Source organism: Petaurus breviceps, unplaced genomic scaffold (genome assembly GCF_028583685.1).
Source record: "Petaurus breviceps papuanus isolate PSGF00001 unplaced genomic scaffold, PetGlider_PUasm1.0 220, whole genome shotgun sequence".
NCBI lineage: Eukaryota > Metazoa > Chordata > Mammalia > Diprotodontia > Petauridae > Petaurus > Petaurus breviceps.
The window spans coordinates 5731129-5752471 of NW_027185876.1; the positions used below are offsets into that span (position 1 = coordinate 5731129).

The 21343-nt window shown below is 40.5% G+C and overlaps 1 protein-coding gene across 1 annotated transcript in view; it reads left to right on the plus strand.

Annotated features, from left to right (window-relative positions):
- The window catches only part of LOC138166096 (vitellogenin-2-like), a 65630-nt gene that overhangs the window by 29459 nt on the left and 14828 nt on the right, over positions 1-21343 (plus strand). The window contains 8 exon segments of the mRNA XM_069094522.1: positions 7198-7295; positions 10596-10720; positions 13067-13168; positions 16484-16603; positions 16729-16915; positions 17652-17745; positions 20185-20370; positions 20765-20894. Of these exon segments, the coding sequence (XP_068950623.1) occupies positions 7198-7295; positions 10596-10720; positions 13067-13168; positions 16484-16603; positions 16729-16915; positions 17652-17745; positions 20185-20370; positions 20765-20894 (1042 nt within the window).

Genomic DNA, 21343 nt, shown 5'->3' on the forward strand with positions numbered 1-21343 from the left:
GAAAGGCCTCTAATTCTATATCTTATAACGTTTCCTCTTAGATTTAGATAAATTGTATTTATTATATTAAGGAGGAGTCTATCTGCATGCTTTCTAGATATTTTAAAAATAATAATTGATTCAAGATTTTTTCAAAAGCCTTTTCAGCATCAATTTATATACCATATGGTTCATATTATTTATGTTGTTAACATGATTTATTATATTCATAATTTCCTTTATGTTGAACCAACCCTTTCTGGCATGAACCCAACCTAGTCATAGTATTTAATAATTCTAACATGTTGTTAGAGCCTACTTGCTAACATTTTATTTTAAAATTTTAGCCCACTATTCATTAGGGATATTAGTCTGTAGTTTTCTGTCTCCTCTGTCTCTTCTTGGTAATCAAGGCCATCTTTATATCATAGAAAAAAACTATAAAAGTGTTTTCTCTTATTATTGCAAACAATTCATATAATATTGGAATAAATTATTCTTTAAATATTTGATATAGTTCCCTGATATAGTCATTTCCTCCTAGAAATTTTATTCTTTGGGAGTTAATTTATGAATTGTTCAGTTTTAAAAGTTATTGTTTTATTTAAATTATCTTTTACTTCTTTTTTTAATCTACACATTTTATATTTTTGTAAGTATTCATCCATTTTCTCTAAGTTTTCAGTTTTATAAGCATATTTGAGCAAAATGATTTTTAAAAATAATTTCTTTTGTTTCCCCTTCAATTGTTGTGAGTTCTCATTTATCATTTTTTTTTTTGCCTTTTTGGAGGGCAGTTGGGGTTAAGTAACTTGCCCAAGGTTACGCGGCCCATTTTTTAGTGTGTATGGGTATTAAGTGTCTGAGGCTGGAACTGAACTCAGGTCCTGACTCTGGGGCTGGTGCTTTACTCACTGTGCCACCTAGCCACCCCCATTTATCATTTTCAATGTCAGCAATTTTAATTTCTCTTTAAAAAAACATATTGGCTATTTGTGTTATTAGTTTTTTAAGAGCTCCTAATTGTATTTATCAATTTAATTGTATTTTTTCTTTCAATTTTATTAATTTCTATTTTATTTAGTTTGAGATTTTTGTTTTGTTGCTCAAGGTTGGGGCTTTTTTTTTCAGTTGCTTACCTGATTCATTGGATTTTTTTTCTTTCTCTCTCTTGTTAATTAAAAAGTTTAGGGACCTAAATTTCCCCCACATGTTGCTTTAGTTGCATCCCAGGAGTTTGGGTATGCTGTCTCATTCTTATAATTTTCTTTGAAGAAATTTTTAATTTTTTCTATAATATATTCTTTAACCCACCAGTTATTTAAAATTATGTTATTTAGTATCCATTTGCCTTTCAGTTCTTTCTTTAAGAGCTCTTTACTGAATATAGTTTTATTACATTGCGATCAATAATAAAGGGTTTTGTTTTGTTTAGTGTTTCGGCTTTTTTGTATTTTTGGTGAGCTCTTTATGCCAAAATACTTGGTCAGTTTTTGTAAAGGTGTCCTATATAGCTCGGAGGTATATGAATTCCTTCCTATTCCCTTCTAGTAATCAAAGGAGAGCTAGCATGTCTAATTTTTCTCAAGTTCTATTCAAGTCCTTGTTTATTTTTTAGTTTGATTTATCTAGGTGTGAAAGGGGTGCATTAAGATCCTTTGCTATCTACAATCTTTCAAAGCTCATTGAAAGATTAAACAACCATATATGCCAATATATTGAGCACCCTAGATTATAGTTCACCTAGGTCTTCAATTAAAACTCATCAAGGGCAGCTAGATAGTTTCTTACTATTTCTCTATTTATCTCCAATAAAAACTCCCTATTACCTACTTTTATGTAGCACTTGGGAATGCTCCTCCATTTGCAATTAGGTTCCCTCCAACAAATAGTCACAAAGTATTCTGTGGATCTGAATCCGCTCAACAACTGCAGCTCACAAACCCTTTCCCCACAGTGTTATTACTTTGTCTAGTTAGCCAGAGGGCACATTTAGTTAAGAACAGACATATTTAATGAACTAGCATAGTAAGAAGTTGCAACATAACATTTCTCACACTCACATTGCACATATCATAGGTGGGAATATTGGCCATACCTAGGGAGAACACGAGAAAGAACAAAAGGGGCACATACATGTGCCATGTGTGGACAGGCTGCACCTATGGAATGCCTGGAGACATTTTCAGGGTCTTTTGGTGATGCTATTTTTTCTGCTTTCACTGGGCTTGCTCCCTGCTGACCATCCCAGTGAATGGCTAGCAGGCTCTTCTGAGCATGGAAGAATGGTCTGTAATCTCTTCTTTCTTTATGCTCTCTGCCCAGCTTTGCTCTATTGGTCTAGTTATCATTGCTAGGCATTACTCAACTGGGCAAATATTTGTGGAGCTTTTATTCTGCTTCCAGCTTCTGGCTTCAGCTGGAATGTTCAGCTGAGATATTTCCTCTTCATAAGAAAACTGGGTTCTTCCCAGCTCTCTTCTAGCTGGTAGCACAGAGGTTTAAGCTTCACCTCTTTTAAAGAAATGGGCCAACAAATATTCATATCCCAATTGTCAGTCTCTCTGCATCTTTTTCTCCCTGTAATGAGTCTCTCAGTTACCAGAACCTTGGTTGCGGGCAGCCTTTTCTCTCCAAAAGAGGATCTTCATCTCTAAGGACAAAACTCTTTGCAAATACAAAATATCAAACACTAATTGGTATTTAATCTGTCTTTGAATCTTCTCCTCTTGATCTCTACAGGTACTCTACAAGGTCTACCTCTACAAGGTCTCTGTCCCAAGGAAAGAGAGAGGCATCATAGTAAAGTAGAAAATAACACTGGCTTTAGAGTTAGAAAACTTCAGTTTATGTCCTATTTCTGTCAGCTTAGACAAGTAATTTAGCCTCTGACTTTAGTTTCTTTATCTGTAAAATGATAGGGTTGGACTAGTTGACCTCTGAGGTCACTTTCAGTTCTATTGAATTGTAACACTATCTGATATCATGTAGGTACTAGATAATCTCCTTATGGGGACCCCATGCTCCAAACTCACTTTTGGAGGGAGACTCTGCAAAAGAAGTCTTATAAGACTCAGTTGGAGTTTAGATAATTTGCTTTTCCCTCTGTCTGAAACCATTTATGTCCTAGGCATCTTGGCGGCATGAGGGATAGAGTTCTGGACCTGGAGGTAGAAAGACTTGAGTTCAAACCCAGACTCAGACATTAACTAGCTGTGTGACACTGGGCAAATCACTTAACCTCTGTTTGCCTCAGTTTCCTTAACTATAAAATGGGAATATTAATTACATCTTCCTCCTAGGGTTGTTGTGAGGATCAAATGAGATATTTTTTGCAAAGTATTTAACACAGTATCTGGAACATAGTAGGTGCTTAATAAATCCTTGTTTCCTTCCTTCCCTCCTCCTTTTTCTGGTTCTCCTTCCTTCCTTCCTTGAAAATGAAATGGAGAGACAAAATCAACTAGACAGTCATGTCAAACTATTGCCCCCCACCCAACTCTCCACCTCCAAACTTTGTTCTGAGTCTCTGCTTTTGGCAGACTCAATAATCAGTCCTCTGACTTTGAGGTATACTCCATTTGTTCTCTCCTGTCCACTTCAAAGGTCCTTCTCTTTAGTAGAGAAAATAATCACAATAAGAGTTGAGTAGTTCTACCTTCCCACCATTATTCATTGCTATTGGTCCTCATTCTCTCCACTCTGAAGTCTTCTCCCTTCTTTAATCTTTCTTTTTTCCCTAATGAAGTTCCTTTTTTTAAAGGCAGATCCCCCATTTTGTTTTCCTTAGTTTTCCTTGCCTGAACCTCAGTTCATTTTGAGCTTTAGCTCTCTTGATGTAATTCTTACAGGACAGCATCATTTTTTGGTATTCTTCATCCATTATCTGCCTTTGCTTCCAACTTTTGGGGGTTTCTTTATTTTTAAAAATTTCATTGATGCCTTTTCTCTTTCCATCACAATAATTTCCAAACACTCCCTTTCCCTGCCTTCCCTGCCCAGTGAGCTTTCCTTGTAATCAAAATTATAGAAAACAATGAAGTAAAAACAACCAATGTATGGATAGCATATGCAGCATTCCATGCCCATAATAATGTGGGAGATGCATTTCCTTATTTCTTTATCTCTTTCTCTGGGACCAAACTCACTCACTATAATCACAGTGTTCAGTTTCATTGAATCATTTTGTACATTAGCAGTATTTATGTCTTTGAAATTTTTCAATGGATAAACTAATTCTCTTTGCCTCAGTGGCAGTCTTTTTAGGCTACTCCCCTTTTTGTTTAGTAGAATTTTTCCTCTTTGCATCTTCAGAATTTAATTTTACCCCCAAAGAGAAGCCACATTATTTTAATTGATGCATAAGACTACATCAAGTTTAAATAATTATATTAAATTAAATAAATATGAATTAAATGATCATATAGATATTAAAAGATTATATCTTTTAGTGATAGCTCAGTACCACATGTAATTTTTTGTTCATAGTCCAAAACCCTAATTTTAAGGATTTAATTCTTTAGAGCAGGTATTCTTGATCCTTTTAATGTTGCAGACCCCTTTGGCAGTCTGTGAAGTGTACGAACTTTTTCTCAGGGTAATATTTTTAACTAATTAAAGGAAATGCTAAATTTTGGTTAGAAGTTAATGAAAATATAGATAGATTTTTCCCTTCTAAGTTTACTGACCCCCACCCCAAAATCTATCTATGAGCCCCGCAGAAATCAAGACACCCCAGGATAAAGACCTCTGCATTAAAGATTTCCAGGTTTCTTGGTCTGACATCCACTGTAGAATTTTAGCTAAGAGATTATCCCTAAACCTTCCTCAAAGGCCTTTGAAATCTTCTCTCCTAAAACTAAGGGTGCCCTTCAGACTGATCAGTTTTCCTCTTCTCTATCACAAATTCTAAGATGCTCTCCCATGGGTACTATCATTTCTACCCCAGAAACCAGCTTCTCTTTGTTGGCAAAAGTCAAATCCATATTCGAAGTGCCCTTGCTGGTTCCTCTACCTTTTGAAGGATAAAATGATCATTAAGGCTGGTGAAGAAATTATTAGCTGTGCTGGTTTTGGCAGAGAGAGAGGGAGAGAGAGAGAACCAGCAGATGTCCAAACAATTGAAATCCCCCATTACCACTCTGTTATGACTCCATGCTTATGATTTGTTTATATATCTCCTTATATTTTGTTCTCTTTCTGTCCAGGTCATCTGCAGTGCACACAGATGACAATATTCTTTCATTCTTTGCTTTTGTCACTATTCACCCCAAATGCTTTTTTGTACCATCTTTCCTCCTACGAATGTATTTTCTTAATAAACAATACTATTTCCTTTCCCCCACCTTTTTTATCTCTCCTGTTTCTTTTGAATAAAGTGCACCTTTCCAAGTTATAATCTAACCCTAGGTCCTCACCCACTAATTCTCACTAAAACTTAGGGGATCAAATCTATCTCTTTTTTTGCGTTAAGAACTCTGCTACATCTTTCTTGTTACCTCGCCTCACCTTTGTGGAGAGGTATCTGAGGCCATGGATTTTCTTGGCTGGTTCACTTCTTGGATATTTCTCTCCTGAGAATTTCTGGGCATCTTTACTGCTATTTATCCTGCCTTCTTTAGCTCTCTCTTATGTTCATTTATCATCGAACATGTTTACGAGTCTTTAGAACTAATTGTCCTCAAAGAACCACTTTCTAAGCAAAGGCCTTATGGGAAATAAAATTTCCAATGCATCTGATTTGGTATAAAAAGTCCAACTAACTGTTTTCCAGGCCCGCACCTTTTTATTTTTTTATGTGGGTCAGGACAAGGATGTAGATGGTGACAATCCAGTTAGCCCCTGAAGGCTCCAGATTAATTAGAACTTGCCCAAGACACATTACCTTGATCTCATCATGATAAAAGGGCTGACTGTGGGATGTTCTTGCTTCAGGTTCTTGGAATTCAATTTTAGAAAACTAAGGACAACATTGTTATAAGATGACCGTAACCTGGAAAATTCAATTTTAGCTGTCAATATAGCATCTCTCCCCACCCTCACACACCCTACGCTACACTACCTTACATCTCCACTGATCTGTCTCATTTAGGGCAATGTCAAATTTCATTTTTTTTTCTTTTTGGATGGGGGAAGGCAGGACAATTGAGGTTAAGTGACTTGCCCAAGGTCACACGGCTGGTAGGTGCTAAGTGCCTGAGGCTGAAATTGAACTCAGGCCCTCCTGACTCCAGGGTTGGTGTTCCATTCACTGCACCACCTTGCCGCCCCGAATGTCAAATTCCTTTAGTGTCTTAAAGCTAAGAAGAATAGGAAGGAGATATTTCTCCCTTCAATGGAAGTCTCAAGCTATGTTCTATGTACCTCCCATAATAATGAAAATAATAATTAACATTAATATAGCAATATAAGGTTAACAAAGAACTCTACACCTATTATCTTGTATCCTCAGAACAATTCTGTGAGGACCTCTGGAGAATTCTCTCCTGCTTAAATTCTATATATAAATATAGGAAGCCATTAGCTGGTCATCCTTCCACTCTTATTATGATTACTTTTAATTTGTTGGTATATTTTGTTTATATTATTTTCAAATACATCCCCATCTTTCTGAGAGCCATCTATTATAATAAAGAAAAAATACAAAAAAATCAATTCAGAAAAACTAACACATTTAGAACAAGCATCATTTTATAGAATCAAGATGTTTAACCTTTTTCATGAGTGTTCAGGATTCCTTTGGCAGTCTGGGTCAGTCTGTGGATCCCTTCTCTGAATAGTGTTGTAAGAGACAGTCTGGTGGAACACTTTGATAAACCCTATTACTGGGGAGGCTGAAGCTGGTGGATGGTTTGAGCTGAGGAGTTTGGAGTTACAGTAGGCTAAGCTGATTGGATGTGGATGTCAGCATTAAATCTGGCACTAATGTGATGAGCCCCCAGAAGCAGAGGACCACCAAGCTGCCCAAGAAGGACCAAAGTAGCCAAAGATGGAAAAGGACCAGGTCAAGATTTTATGCCAATTGGTAGTTGGATTAGCTCTTGATTGAACATTGGGCAAGATAGGGAGACAGCCCCCCCAAAACAACAAAAAAGATGTTTTTAATGTATAAAATAAAATATGCAGGATTATAAACTATTGTTTATTTCTGTGGAGGTCTTGACTATACTTAGTAAAGGGATTAAACTGAATCGACATGCTTGTGTTAATTATATCTAGGTCTGCAGCAAGCAACATCGCCATCAAACTCTTGAGTTCCAAACTGGACCACCTGACTTTCCGCTACAGTAAAGCTATTCATGTCTCTCGCTTCTTCAGTAAGTAAAAGGGATAATGTGGGGTTGTTTCCATTAAGGCTATACTGGAGGACATTTTTTTTCTTTTTCATTTTTGTAGGGCCAAGTCAAGTCAACAAGCACTTATCAAATGCCCATTGTATGCCAGATCCTGTACTAAATACTAGAGTAAGAAAGAAAAGCAAACGCATAGTTTCTGCCCTCCAGATGCTCTCAGGTCTAATGTATTACTAGCATTCATAGTGAATTCTTTATTAGTTGAGAGTTTTCCCCCTGGAAAACGTTGTTCTATTCCTCTACCCCATTGAAATTTGTCAGAATAATGTTTTATCTGGAAAGGACCTCAGATATCCTCTAATCTAGCCCCCTTATTTTCCAGACAAGGAAATGGGCTTCAGAGAGAGAGAGAGAGAGTGATTTGCCAAAGGTCACCCAAGGTGTTTGAGCCAAGATTCATTTGCTTTCTGGGCTACTAAACAACTCTATTGAACATCATTTCTATTTTCATACGAGAAAGTTGGATTCACTCATCAAATGTCCATCAGAAAGATACCTTAGAACTCGTCTAGTCTGACATCCTCATTTTATACATGTGTAAACTGAGGCTCAGGAAAGGGAAGTGATGTATCCAGAATCACAAGGAGATTAAACATGTAGCTGGGATTCACATCTACTTGTCTTTCCACTCTGCTGCGCCACCTTTCATACTGTGCTGTCTTAGGGTCCTAAGGTCACTTCGACCTCTCAGTCTTGTGATCCCAGTGTGATTGTTGCTCATCCTTTGCTCCTAAAGAGGACCAATGCTTGACTTTTGTGTCAATTGGATTTAAGGGAGGCAGAAACGCACAATGTAGTCAGCCTCACTCTCTCCTCCGAAGTCATCAGAGTCCAGTGGCAAGACAAAAGTCAAAACAACTGGCGATGGTCCAGGATGCAGTGGGTGACCTTGACTTTTCCAAAGGGCGATGGGTAAGGTCACTTAATAGAGCTATGGTATCCGAGTATATATTCCTCTTAGGCTAAGTAAAGAGGTGATGTAAAATCAAGAAAACTTCTCTAGGAGGCACTGTAGAGTTGATTTTAATCACATACACTGAAACCCAGTCTAAGAATGAAAAATTAAGATTATCCATAGCAAAGAGGAGTATCCAAATTTCTGTAGGTGCCACAATGCTTATAATTCATTCTTTTCTATTCATTCCTTTGTTCATTCTACGTGATCATTCATCTTTGGAAACTTAGAGCTTGAACGGATCTTATAAGTCACCTATAAAATGAAGGTGTTGGACCAGATGGTGTCTGAGTCTAAGTTCTAAGAACTAGTCTAGCTGCCACTCAAAGTATGTGTGTACCTGGTAGAATGTGCCCATCAAGTGGTTGTCCAGCCTCCCCATGAAGGCTTATGGTGATAAGGAACTCAGCGTCCTCTTATGGTTAATTAATTTCACTAATTATCAAGAAGTTGTCACTGTTGTTGTTGCTACTTCCTGTACATGGAGTCAAAACCCACATCTCTGTAATTTCAACCTATCGCTTCCAGTTCTGCCAATGAGACAAAGCAAGATGAGTTTCCTTCCTCTTCTGCATGACAGCCCTTCCAAAGTGAGAAGACAGCTCTGCCATGTTTGGTCCCAGAAAGCAAAATCAGAAGGTGGACGTAGCAAAGAGGTCAATTTAGGGTTGCCATCAGTCAAAACCTCTACCAGAGCTGCACCAAAGTGGAGTGGGCTGCCGAGAGGAACTGGCTTCTTCTTCCTTAAAGGTCTTCAAACTGAGATCAGACAACCACTTGTCTGGTATTTTATAGTAGAGATTCCTTTTATGTATGGATTGAACTAGATAGATGGTCTGCTTTCCACTCTCAAGTTCTGAAGTTCCATTCCATCTCATCTCCTCACCCCCTCATAGTTACTTGTGTCTCCAAGGTCTTTTTTTCAGCTACTTGGTTTTGGTCCCTTTGTCATCCTGGCTACCTTTCTGATCTATAGTGGCTAATGACCTTCCTGTTCCTACAGGGAGACCCAGGCTTACACAGTATTCTGAACACCTAGAATTTCATCTATTTAGTTGATCTGAAGAGTCCATCCTTTGTCCCTGGTATTGCAAGTTTTCTATAGCAACTAGAGTTGTACCAGCAACTCTAATCTCAGACACCCACTAGGTGTGTGACCCTGGGCAAGTCACTTAACCATTCTCAGCTTCAGTTTCCCCTTCTGTAAAATGGGGGATAAAATAACACTCACTACACAGAGTAACTGTATCAAATGAAAAACCATATTTAAAGCCCTATAGAAATACTATAATTATTAGAAATTTATTTTTTTCAACTTTAAAATTTTTCAATTACTGAATATTCATTTTTTCTCTCTCTCATTCCTCCTCTTCCCCCATTGGGAAAAAGAAAGAAAGAGAGGAGAAAAATCTTATACTTTTAACACCTACAAATGTTTTTAATGGGATAGCACTTTTAGTCAGTAACATCTTAGCTTGAATGAATTTTGCCGAGTCCAACAGCAGGACCTGAGGCAGCATTGCAGTCCTGAGCACAGAGCAAGGACCTTGCTGAATCAGAGTAGTGCATCTAGGAGGGGGGTGGAAGGTACTAAAAAGAAACCACCAACATCAGAGTTCGGGGAGGGAATTGCTTTGACTTAGGATGAGTAATAATGGCATGTACAGAGTCATCTAGAGGACTCACACGAAACTGGCTGAGCCCCCTGGTGCGGCGGTATGGAGTGGGCTTCTCACTGAATGTGTTCAATAGGAGGACATCCCCAGGGGATCTTTGCTTGGGTACCAGTTGTACTGAAGGAAATTGGGATGCTGAACCTGCCACAGGCTGGACACATGATACTGTCATCTATTTCTCAAGTAGAAAAATGAATTAGACTTGTCTGATTAGCCCTGAGGGCAGAATGGAAAGCAAAGGGGGGGCAATTACAAAGAGAAAAACTGAAGCTTAAAGTCAGGAGAGTCTTCCTCTTGGTTAGCATTGTTCCCAGAGAATGGGCTTCCTCCCCAGGCTGTGGCTCTATCCCCTTCTCACTGAAAGTCTCTGTTCAGAAGCCCGCCGGTCTGTGGCAGGGTGCATCACTGAGGGCGTTCTTGGTCAGGTCCAGTTGTGCTAGACAGGCACTCACTGAGGAGAGGTGATTCTGAAGACACTTTGCCCTGCTCTGTCTGGCTCTGCCCCAGGCTTCCAGTCATAGGAAGAGCAAACCCCGTGCCACAATCTTACAGAAAAAGGGCACACATGTCAGCTGGCTGGACACAAAGCAAGAGATGGGATAAACAGCCACGGTGTTCTTTATTTTGCTCCAGGAGAGTATGACTCTGGTGCTTTTGTGAGATTCTTCATCTTAAACAGCCCTGAGACTCTGTTCCCGACATCTGTCATCTCCAGTCTGGGGGCATACTTTGCTGGGGGAGCCATCAGCCTTGTAGAGGTAACTAATGCTCTGAACTTCATACACTGCCTTCAAATAAACCCTCCTATCCTCTGGAGTGTACTCTACTTCGTCTTACTTCCCTTGGACTAATATGCATGCTCTTTGGGAGCAAGGACTGGGATATCCGGCTTTTTTTTTTAGCCAATCAGGGTTAAGTGACTTGCCCAGAGTCACACAGTCAGTAAGCATCTGCAGCTGGATTTGAACGCAGGTCCTCCTGACTCCAGGGGTAGCTTGTTCTATCCACTGCGACACCTAGTTGCCCCTTTGTTTTAATATCCTGTAGAGTCCAGCAGCTCATGTGCTTAATAAATGATTATTGTTTAAATGTCAGAGCAATGATTCGTGTTTTGAATTTAAACTCTTAGGGGCAGAGATTGCTCTAGACTTTGCATTCTCAGTGCCTAGCACGGTGCTTGTAGGTCCTTAGTAAATGACTGCTGACTGATTGATAGTTTAGGTTACAGAACTTGACTAGGTCCTACCTGCTAAGCAATGCTTCCAAGCTTTCTTTGTCAACTCACTATCCCACTCTCCAGTGTTTCTTCTGAATCTTTGCATCCCTCTTTGGCTCCTGTCCCATTGCCCCTGTCAGCTGAGAGCTTTGCCTGATATTTGACAGAAAAAAATTGTGGTCATTCACCCTGCTCTCCCCCTTTTCCTCTCCTTCCCCATCTTATATTACTCAAATGCCTTCTGCCCCACATCCTCCTTCATCATTGTCTCACATGAAGAAGTGGCCTTACTTCTCACCAAGGCTCGCCCTTCCACCTGCACAAGCAGCTCCATGGCATGCTGTCTCCTCCATCAGACTGCCCCCTCCATCACCTCCATCTGCCACTTCCCTCCAGTGTCTCCTAGTCTGCTGGCTTTTCCCCTACTCTCTACAAACATGCCCCCATGTCCCCATCCTTAAAAAACTCTCACTTGCCCCTTCCATCCCCACTTACTGTCATCTTAAACCTTCTGCCCTTTGTGACTAAACTCCTTCAAAAGGTCATCTTTAATAGGTGCCTCCACTTTTCCTTCCCTCACTCACTTCTTCACCCCTTAAAATCTGTTTTCTCACCTCACCACTCCATCAAAACTTCTCTCTCTAGTTAATGATGACCTCTTACTGGTTAAACCCGATGGTCTCTCCTCAATCTTCATTCTTGTGAACCTCACCTCAGCATTTCACACTTTTGATCACCCTTTTCTCCTTGAGATTCTCTTCTTTCTAAGTTTTCAGGTTATGTGTCCTTCCTGGTTCTCCTCTTATCTCTCCAACTATTCTTTCTCAGTCTCCTCTAACTGTACATGTCCCATAGGATTCTGTCCTGGGCTCTCTTCTCACCTCCCTCTGTACTGAGTCACTCAATGATCTCATCAGCACTCGCGGAATTAATTGTCATCTCTATGTTGACCATTATCAAATCTATCTGACCTCTCTGCTGACTTCCAATTTCATGTCTCCAATTGCCTTTCAGACATCTCAAACTGGATGTCTAGTAGACATTGTAAATTAAACATGCCCCAAACAGAATCCATTGTCTTTGCCCCTAAACCAGGCTTGTGTGAGGGGTAGATGGGGCACTTGCAACCTCCAGGCCATATGTGGCTTTCTAGGTCCTTGGGTGCAGCCTTTTGACTGAGTCCAAGTTTTACAGAACAAATCCTCTCATTAAGGGGATTCGTTCTGTGGAGTTTAGAGGCAAAGGGACACACTTGAGGACCTAGAGGGCTGCATGTGGCCTCAAGGCCTCAGTTTCCCCACCCTCAAACCCTCCCTACCTCCTCTAAACTTCTCACTGTCAAAGGCACCACCAACCTTGCAGTTCCTGATTCAAAACCTAGGTAACATCCTTGACTCCTCACCATCTCACAACCCCCCAGATCCAATGTGTTTCTAAGACCTGGTGATTTTGCCTTTGTAACATCTTTCAAATGCACCCTCTTCTCTCCCCTGACACATGTTGATACAGACCCTCATCTCCTCAGTCTTGGACAATTACAGGAGCCTGTTGTGGGACTGCTGGCCTTCTTTCAATCCATCTTCTATTCAGCTGCCAAAGTGATTTTCCTGAAATGCTGGTCTGACTGTGTTACCCCTCATCCTCCACACTCAATAAACTCCAGTGACTCCTTATCACCTCCAGTATCAAATACAAAATCTTCTTTCCAGTCTTCCTAAACTTTCCCCCCAATACTTTTTCTTCAGTAGCCTCTGTAGCAGCAACCACAGTGGCATACCCAGAATGGCTGCTAGCACAGGTTCTTAGATCTGCTTTATGAGGAGAGAGAGCTGTTTAAGGGGTCAATAATTTTTTAAATTACATTCACTTGTTGGTTTTGTTTTGCTAGGCTGGTATACAAGCTGAAGCCTTGACAGAGATTGTGAAGAAAACGAATTCATCATTTATGGAATATTCCACACACAGGAAGATAAAGGAACTTGTAGAGACAGTAGGTGTTATCCTTTATCTCCTATAATGTGAAATCAGAAGGCTGTATTTCTCTAATAATAAACACTTACCTTCCTATAGATTTATAAAGCACATTATCCCACATCCCCATTAAGTAGGCGGTGTACATTTTCCCTCCTGCGGAAGCTGAGATTCAGATTAGCTGATCTATACACGATTATACAGCTAAGTCAGGAGTTCTAAGCTTGGAGGCCGTGAACTTTTTTTTAACTTGATAACTGTATTTCAGTATAATTGGTCTCCTTTGTAATACTGTGTATTTTATTTTAGGAACTTAAAAGCATTTTTCCAAGAAAAGGTCCAATGCTTCTTCAGATTGCCAAAAAGTTTCAAGACACAAAAAAGTTAAGAACTCTTGAGCTAGGACATGACAGACACAGGATTTGAACTCAGGCTTCCTTACTTGAGATTACTTACTCCCCATCAGCCAGTCTCATGCATTACCATTGCTTTGGAGCACCATATTTCCCTGTTGACTGGAGAGACCCATGTAAAGGAAAGGGTGCTGCCATGGGTGCCAGGAAACCTGGGTTCCAAACCTAGACTCATTAGCTGTGTGACCATGAATAGATCATGTAGTCACTCTGAGTAAGGAAAGCAGCCCATAAGCATAAAACACGAATTATTATCTACCTTCCAGAGTGGTATTATGTGTAGGCAAGGGGTAGTATGAGAAGCCCAAAAACAAAGGGCATATAGAGATGGAAAAGCCATTAAGAAATGGGAATTTTGAAAATATCAAAGGATTGTAGATGTAGGACTGGGCAAGACCTAATAGATCATTAAGTCCAGTAACACCCTTATTTTACAGATGAGGAAACCTAGGCTGAGTTTGAACCCTGTTGCTCAGGCTGTGGGCATTAGAGGTGACAGGAGAGCTCAGGACCTTTGACTCTAGAGTGAAGGCTCTTATCCCCATTTACATTTTCTTCTAATCGAAATAATTTAAAAGCTGAACAATACAAATGCAGAATCACAGAAGGATTTTTAGCAATCATCTCTAATTCCTGCCCAGAGGCAGGTGTATATATATTTAGACAGAAACTTGTATGCTTTTTCTAGTTCTTCAAGAATAAAAATTTTACTCTTAATCATTGGCTCAATCGAACTGTCAAGAAATTCTTCCTTTGCCCAACCAGAACCCCTTCTGCTTTAATTAAAGCCCTCTCTTCCTGTTTGTTTTATTTTTGTGAATGTTGAAAATAATTGCCAAGTGTCTACTTCAAAAAATCCTATACCTGAATATAATTATGAGATTACCCTTTAGCCTGCTTTTCTCTGCTCAATTTATTTTATTTTTTTCTTGTATTTCTTATAAGGTGATGTATCATTTATGCAAAATAGAAAAAATATGAATGAAAGGAATAGAGATGATTTTTATATGTCAGTGATTTTGGGCTCAGCCATTCATTCTGGGCCTTTATATCAGAGCAAGTTTGAGTAGCAATGATTTAGATACATTGTCACTCAAAGTGCTTATCAAAATTAGTATCCAAATTCCTATTAGCCTGGACACCTTTGGGAGCTTTCCTAACTCCTTTAGGTCACTAAGTATTTGCCTACACAAACAACAGCTTAGGAAATTCTAACTTTGGTCATAGGGCCAATGTTCACATATAAAGGCTAATTTAATTATTTGCTCGACCTAAGCATGACTGGAGGAATTTCATTCTGGTGAAACAGACAAGTCTTGAGCTATCCTTAGTCCTGAGGAAGCAGGACTTTTTTTGTTTTTCCTATAGTGCTATTAAATTGAAGGTAAGGAGTGTCTTTTGCCCTGGTGTCTATCCCCAACACTTAAAAGATGCTTAATAAATGTTGATTGAATGAATTAAAATTGTAGGTCTTGGGGCGGCGAGGTGGCTCACCAGCCCTGGAGTCAGAAGGACCTGAGTTCAAATCCGTGTTCAGACACTTAACACTTACTAGCCTGTGACCTTGGGCAAGTCAGTTAACCCCAATTGCCCTGCCTTCCCCCCTCCAAAAAGCAAAAATGGTAGGTCCTCTTTAAGTTATGAGGTCTACTAGACTGCACTGGCCAATCCAAATGAAGCTTAAAATGACTTGCAAACACTGTTGGCCTTTAAATCAGCCTGATCTCTGGGTTCCTTTAGAGGTAAGAGTGCATGAACTTCAAAGAACAAACCTCTGGAAATTCAAAAGGCTGTCAGTCCATAGCAACAGTATGACACAGAGCACTATTTTTTCCCCAGAAAGGCTGTTTCACAGGTAGAGTCAGAAAGACCTAGGTTCAAATCCTGACTCTGATACTTATTTGTTTTGTGACTTTGGGAAGCTACCTAACGTCTCTGTTTAGAGAGCCTATGACAACAAATTGCTGTAAAGCTCCAATGAGATGGTGCACAGATGCTTTGCAAACTTAAAGGAACTATATAAATGGCAGCTATTATTAGAGATCCGAAAAAAAATGAATGCAGTTTTTCCAAGCTGCTTAATGTCTAACCAGAGAGTTGTTACAACTTGCCCAGGCATTCAGAAAACCGCTTCAAGCATGCTACAAATGGACAGATTTTCCTTTTTAAAAAAAATTCAATTTTCTTTTTTCCCCTCAATTAACAAGTATTTATTTTCTTTCCCTCTCATGGTCTCATCTCCTGAGGGGGAAGAAAACAAAGCACAAAACCCTTGTAATAAATATGTGTAGTCAAGCAAGACAAATTTCCCCATGGGCTGGAAATGTTGTCTCATTCAGCACAGTGAGTCCCTTTCCTCTCAGTCAGGATGTAGGCAGTATTCTTCACAACTGATCCTTGGGAATCAGTTGATTATTGGATTGATCAGAATTCTTAAGTTGTTTTTTTGTTATTATGGAATCAAATTACAGTATAAATTGTGTTACCTGTCCTGCTCACTTTACTCTTCACATCAGTTCATATGAGTTCTGAAACCGTCCCCTTCCTTGTTTCTTATGGCACAATAATATTCAATGGTGAGAAACAAACAAAAAAAGTCTTCAAAGACGAAAATACAGTCAAGGAATGGAAATTTTGAAGCTAGGATGGGATCTTTGATTTAGATCTGGAAGGAATGGTAGAGACTATCCAGTGCAACTCCTTCATTTTACAGAAAAGGAAACTGAGGCCCTGAGAGTTTAAGTCACTCATAAAATGTCAGGGTTGGGATTTGAACCCAGGTCCTTTGATCCCCAAACCAGAATACTTTCCACTGTATCACGCTATTTGAGGAGAATCTCTTTCTGTCATTAGTAGCAATATTCTATTCACTGATTGCTCAGAAGGTTATCTAAGCCACTTTTTCCTCTGTCCATCTATAGCTGTTGGGATGGAAGGAGCTACCAGCTGTCAAGCCATTGCTGTCTGCCTATCTAAAGTTGTTTGATCAAGAAGTTGCCTTCTTTGATGTGGACAAGGACTTTGTGCAGGATATTCTGAAGGTACTGACTTTCCCCAAGCTTCAGTCTTAGTGTCTTCTTGTGGACTTGACCATGGTTGTCCCCTCCTTTCACCTTCCCAAACCTCACCTTGCCTTCCTGCTGACCCCCCTCTTCTGTCCCTGTAGGAGCTAACTCAGCCAACAGATTCATATAGCATTCTGAAGAAAATATCTCAGGTCCTCAATGGTATCTCAGGCCAGTGGACTCAGGCCCTGGGGCTGGCAGAACTTTGGTACACCATTCCTACCTCCATGGGACTGCCCTTGGAATACAGTTTCTATGCCACTGCCCTGGCACACCTTTCAGCTAATGGTGAGTTTGGCTAAGTCACCCCATCACCTCCAACTGCTACATGAGGTAGCAGATATAGTCCCTGCCCTCAAGGGGCTTACAATCTTTTTAAAGAACCAAAGCTGATGCCTAGGGACCATACAGGACTCTGACTCTAAGTGCAGTCTGACTCTAGGAATTCAGACAAGGGGAGATGAGTACAAGCTAGAGTGATCATAGGAAGGCTTTCCAGAGGACAGACTTGAGCTAGGCTTGAGAAGAAGGTAGAGGAGCAAAAACCAAGGAATTAAGGAAAGGTTGAACATGGGACCAGGAAGGAGAAAATGTAGTGTAATGGAAAGAATCCTGGACTCAGGGAAGCAGGGTCCTGTCTCTGATGCCTAGTACATGTATGACCTTGGGCAAGTGACTCTGGGCCTCAGTTTACTAACCTATAAAATGAGGCTGTTGGACATCATGGTACAATGGAAGGAAGAATTTGCTTTGGACTCACAAGTCCTATTTAGCCACCCTCAGTATTTTTATTTGTAAAATGAGGTGGTTGGACAAGATGATTTCTGAGGCCTTTTCCAGCAATATAAACCTATGATCCTTGAGGTCCCTTATTATATGAGACCAGCCTGACTTGAGTGTAGGGAATGGCCTGGGGAGTAGTGGAAAATCAGGTTGGTGATAGAAGGTGGAGCTAGATGGGGAATGGTCTTATAATCCTCTTCCCAGGACTTAGATGTCCTTTTTGGTGTTTTGTCATTCACAGTGGATGCCAAAGTATCACTTCCTCTATCTGATGATTCTGTTACTCCTCAGCCATCCAGCCCTATGGTGCAAATGCTTGCTGACATTAAACCCTGGTAAGGAGAGAAGTTTCAAACAGAGGATGGTGAGATTTTTTTTGCTACTGAGTTCTGGGTTCTAAGGAACCTATAACATACCTCTCCAGATGACTAGGAGATGGTTACCATTACTCCATCAATATATATTCATGACTTACTCAAGGGGCTGAACATACCCCTTTCCCCAGTAAAGTCAGAGTCTGCATCATGTAGCAGATACAGTTCTGGACTTGGAATTAGGATGGCCTGGGTTCAAACTCTTGGCAAGTTACCACTCTGTGCCTCAGCTTCCTCATCTAGAAAATGAGGTGGTTGGACTCAGTGGTCTCTAAGGACCTTTACAGCATTACATCTATGATCCAATGAAGATCTTTCTCCAGTGATCCCAGCTCCTATGAAAGAGTAATTGACCAATTAGGGAACATGGTCTATGGAAAGGAGATATCTATTTCTTCCTCAGGAGGACCATGGAATCTAAGGGGGAAAAGGACAAGTTTCGGGCTCCAAATAAATCAGAAAATCTGTCTGCCCCACTGTTCCTTTTCAATGAAAGTCCATGATCCAGGGTTCATTAAGTGTGCTGTGTTAAAGACTAGGGAAGACACAAGTGATATAATTCCTGCCCTTAGGAAGCTTACATTCTTAAAGGGGGAGACAACACATATATGGGAAGAGTGATAAGGAAAAGAATGTCTGGAAGCCTCAAGGGCTAGTGAGTATAGATAAACAGCAGACTATTGACTTTCCTTTCCCAGGGACAAGAGTAGAATTTATTTCATCCCAATTCCCAGAGCAAGAGATGCAGAAAAGGAGAAGAAAGCATAGAATTCAGGAATTTCTTAGCATGAAGAGGATGAAGCCGAGGCAGCAGCAGCATCAACCTGGAAAATGAATGAATATGAGGTTCTGTGGTCCCAAGGGTCCGTTTTCCTGTTCCCCATCTCTCTATTCTTATATTCTGAGATGCCTCATGGAGGTCCGAGTTGATCTTACATAGTCATAGTCACCATTCCCCTTTATTTGTCATCTCCCCCCCATTAGAATGTAATCATCTAGAGGGAAGGGGCTGTCTTTTTTTTACTCCCCAGTCCTTAATATAGTTCTTGGCAAGCAGTAAGTACTTAATGAATGTTCTCTCATGATTTTTCATTTTAAGGGTAGCAAGAGACCAGGAAGAATTTCTGGTTTATTTGGGGACTGAAACTTGTCCTTTCCCCCATAAGATTCCATGGCTCTTCTGAGAGAGAACTGGGTAAACTCTTTCAAGAGATATGGATTAGCCAATCACCCCTTTGTAGGGGCTATGAACCCTGGAAAAGGGCCTTCATTGGGTCATAGATTTAGGACTTTAGAAGGGACCTTAGATTCCATTGTTTCCAACTTCCTCATTTAATAAATGAGCTTCATTCAGTACCTTTCAGAAGGAAGAGGAGGGCATAGGTAGACAGCCCTTCAATTAACCCAGCTTTTCTACCCGGAAAAATTCAGTTGTTTCAGCCCTAACTGGGCAGGTTTAGCTCTCCACAGTCTCTTTAAATCTTTCTTATTGCCAAGTCTTGCTATGGAAGCAGCTTGGGTGCTGGAGCCCATTTATCTTTTGCTTTCATTCCTTGTGCATATGAGTGTGTGTGCACACAAGTGTGTGTGTGTGTGTGTGTGTGAAGTTATGTCTAGCAATTATTATAAGTGGAGTAAGCACCATGAAACCAAAGGGTTAGGAGTGTTCTTGGGAAAAGAGCTTGGATATACCCTCTTGAAGGGAGGCAGACTCCTATCATGATGCCATAACAAGGTTGCTTTTGGGAGAATGTGCATGACAAAGCTGGACGGTCAGAAGCTCACCTAGGGGAGAAGAAAATCTTGGGATTCCTCCTTGGCCAACATATGGAGCCTGCTTTCCCCTTCCTTGTGCCATGGGCATCTTTCATGAATGTTCCTTATTTAATGCCTCTGTTAGATTCTTTGTCTACACATAAAACTAGTTAAATGGGTAGCCAGCATCACAGTTTAGCCTAAGTTGACTTCCCTGGACCTCTGGTGCAATCTTGTTGAACACAGTTGTTCATGATGACAATAAAACTCCTTTTCCAGAAAATTTGACCAATGTATCTTTGATATAGCTGATAACCTCTGGCTTACCCAAATATTGAGAAGAAGAAAGGATATAGTGGTAGAAATAGGCACAAAGCCTGTTACCTCCTTCAAATGGGTATAACCTGTCGGTTATTTCCATCTGTCAAAGGAGTACAAATGCTGTACAGATGCCCCTGAAGTTCTGGTGCAAAGTTCAGATACAAAGCCCCAGTCACCCACCCTAGTTATAGTTCTCTGTGTGTGTTGTCTGTCTGCCCCCTGGAAAGAAGGATTCCACTGAGGGAGGTTGGACAGTGTAAACAGGAGAAGGTATAATCCCTGGCTCATTACACATGTAACCCTTGCTTTGTGCCTCCACTGTAGCATGTACTGGTACTCTGTGGCAGCAGTCACCATCAACACCCCTGTCTTCCAATCTGGCATTGAGCTCCAGGCGAAGCTCCAGGCAACTTATCCAATGAAACTGGATGCAAAGTTGGACCTAAAAGAGAAAAACTTCAAGTATGAAACCTTCCCATGGTGCCCAGAGACTGAGGTCCTGATGGCCAGGTATAAGAGTCACCTAGATCTTCCCCCAAACTCCTTCTTGAGGAAACAGAATGGCATTGACAAAGCTGGAACTCAGTTTGAACTTTTAAATTACCATGCCTTCCATCAGGATATTCTGATTACATAGCTGCCTCTTAGAACAGCCTTGAAAGATTCAGTTCAGTTTGGAGACATTTATTCTTAGGGATTTCAAATGATGTACTGGGAAGTCTATTGGTTTTTTTGTATTTATTCATTCACATTATTGACTTTCTGGAATAGCACTATTTTCTTAAGCCAACGATTGCTTCTCTAGGGCCTCCCTTCCCCCGAGCTCAGAGATGAATGCAGGGGCCATGATGTGTCCAATAACCAGTAACCCCTGACCCCAAGTCTACTCTCACTGTTCCCACAGTGCCAAGGCATTTGTTATATCAAGAAAGAGTGGGGAGCCAGAAGCTGAAAAGAAGATTCCTCTAGTTCCTGAGGAAGCAGGATCCAAGATCTCCAAGGGGCAATTTGGTTCTGTAGAGGTGACTTTTAAGGTAGCTGGCAAGGTCATAGCAAATATGGAGGATTAGAGGCTCCCACAGAAAATGGTGGCAAGGGCATTTGCTATCACAGAGAGATAGTGTGTGATTGTTTAAAGACATGGGAGTTATCATTGATAATGGCTCAAGCATGACATTCCCTAGCAAGCCTTTCCTGATCCCTCCACCTGCTGGTGCTCTCCTTCCCTCCTTGGTATTTAGGAGATAGCATCACTATAGGACTTTAAGGTTTGCAAATCACCTTGATCCCCACAACAACCCTGGGAGGTAGGGGATAGTATGAACCCCATTTTACAGTTGAGGAAACTGAGGCAGACAGCGGTTAAGTGACTTGCCCAAGATCACATAGCTAGTAAGTGTTTCAGATGGGATTTGAACTCAGGCGTCTGGACTTCAAGTCCAGCACTCACTGTGCTACCCTTTTTTTGCTCTCTCTCTCTCTC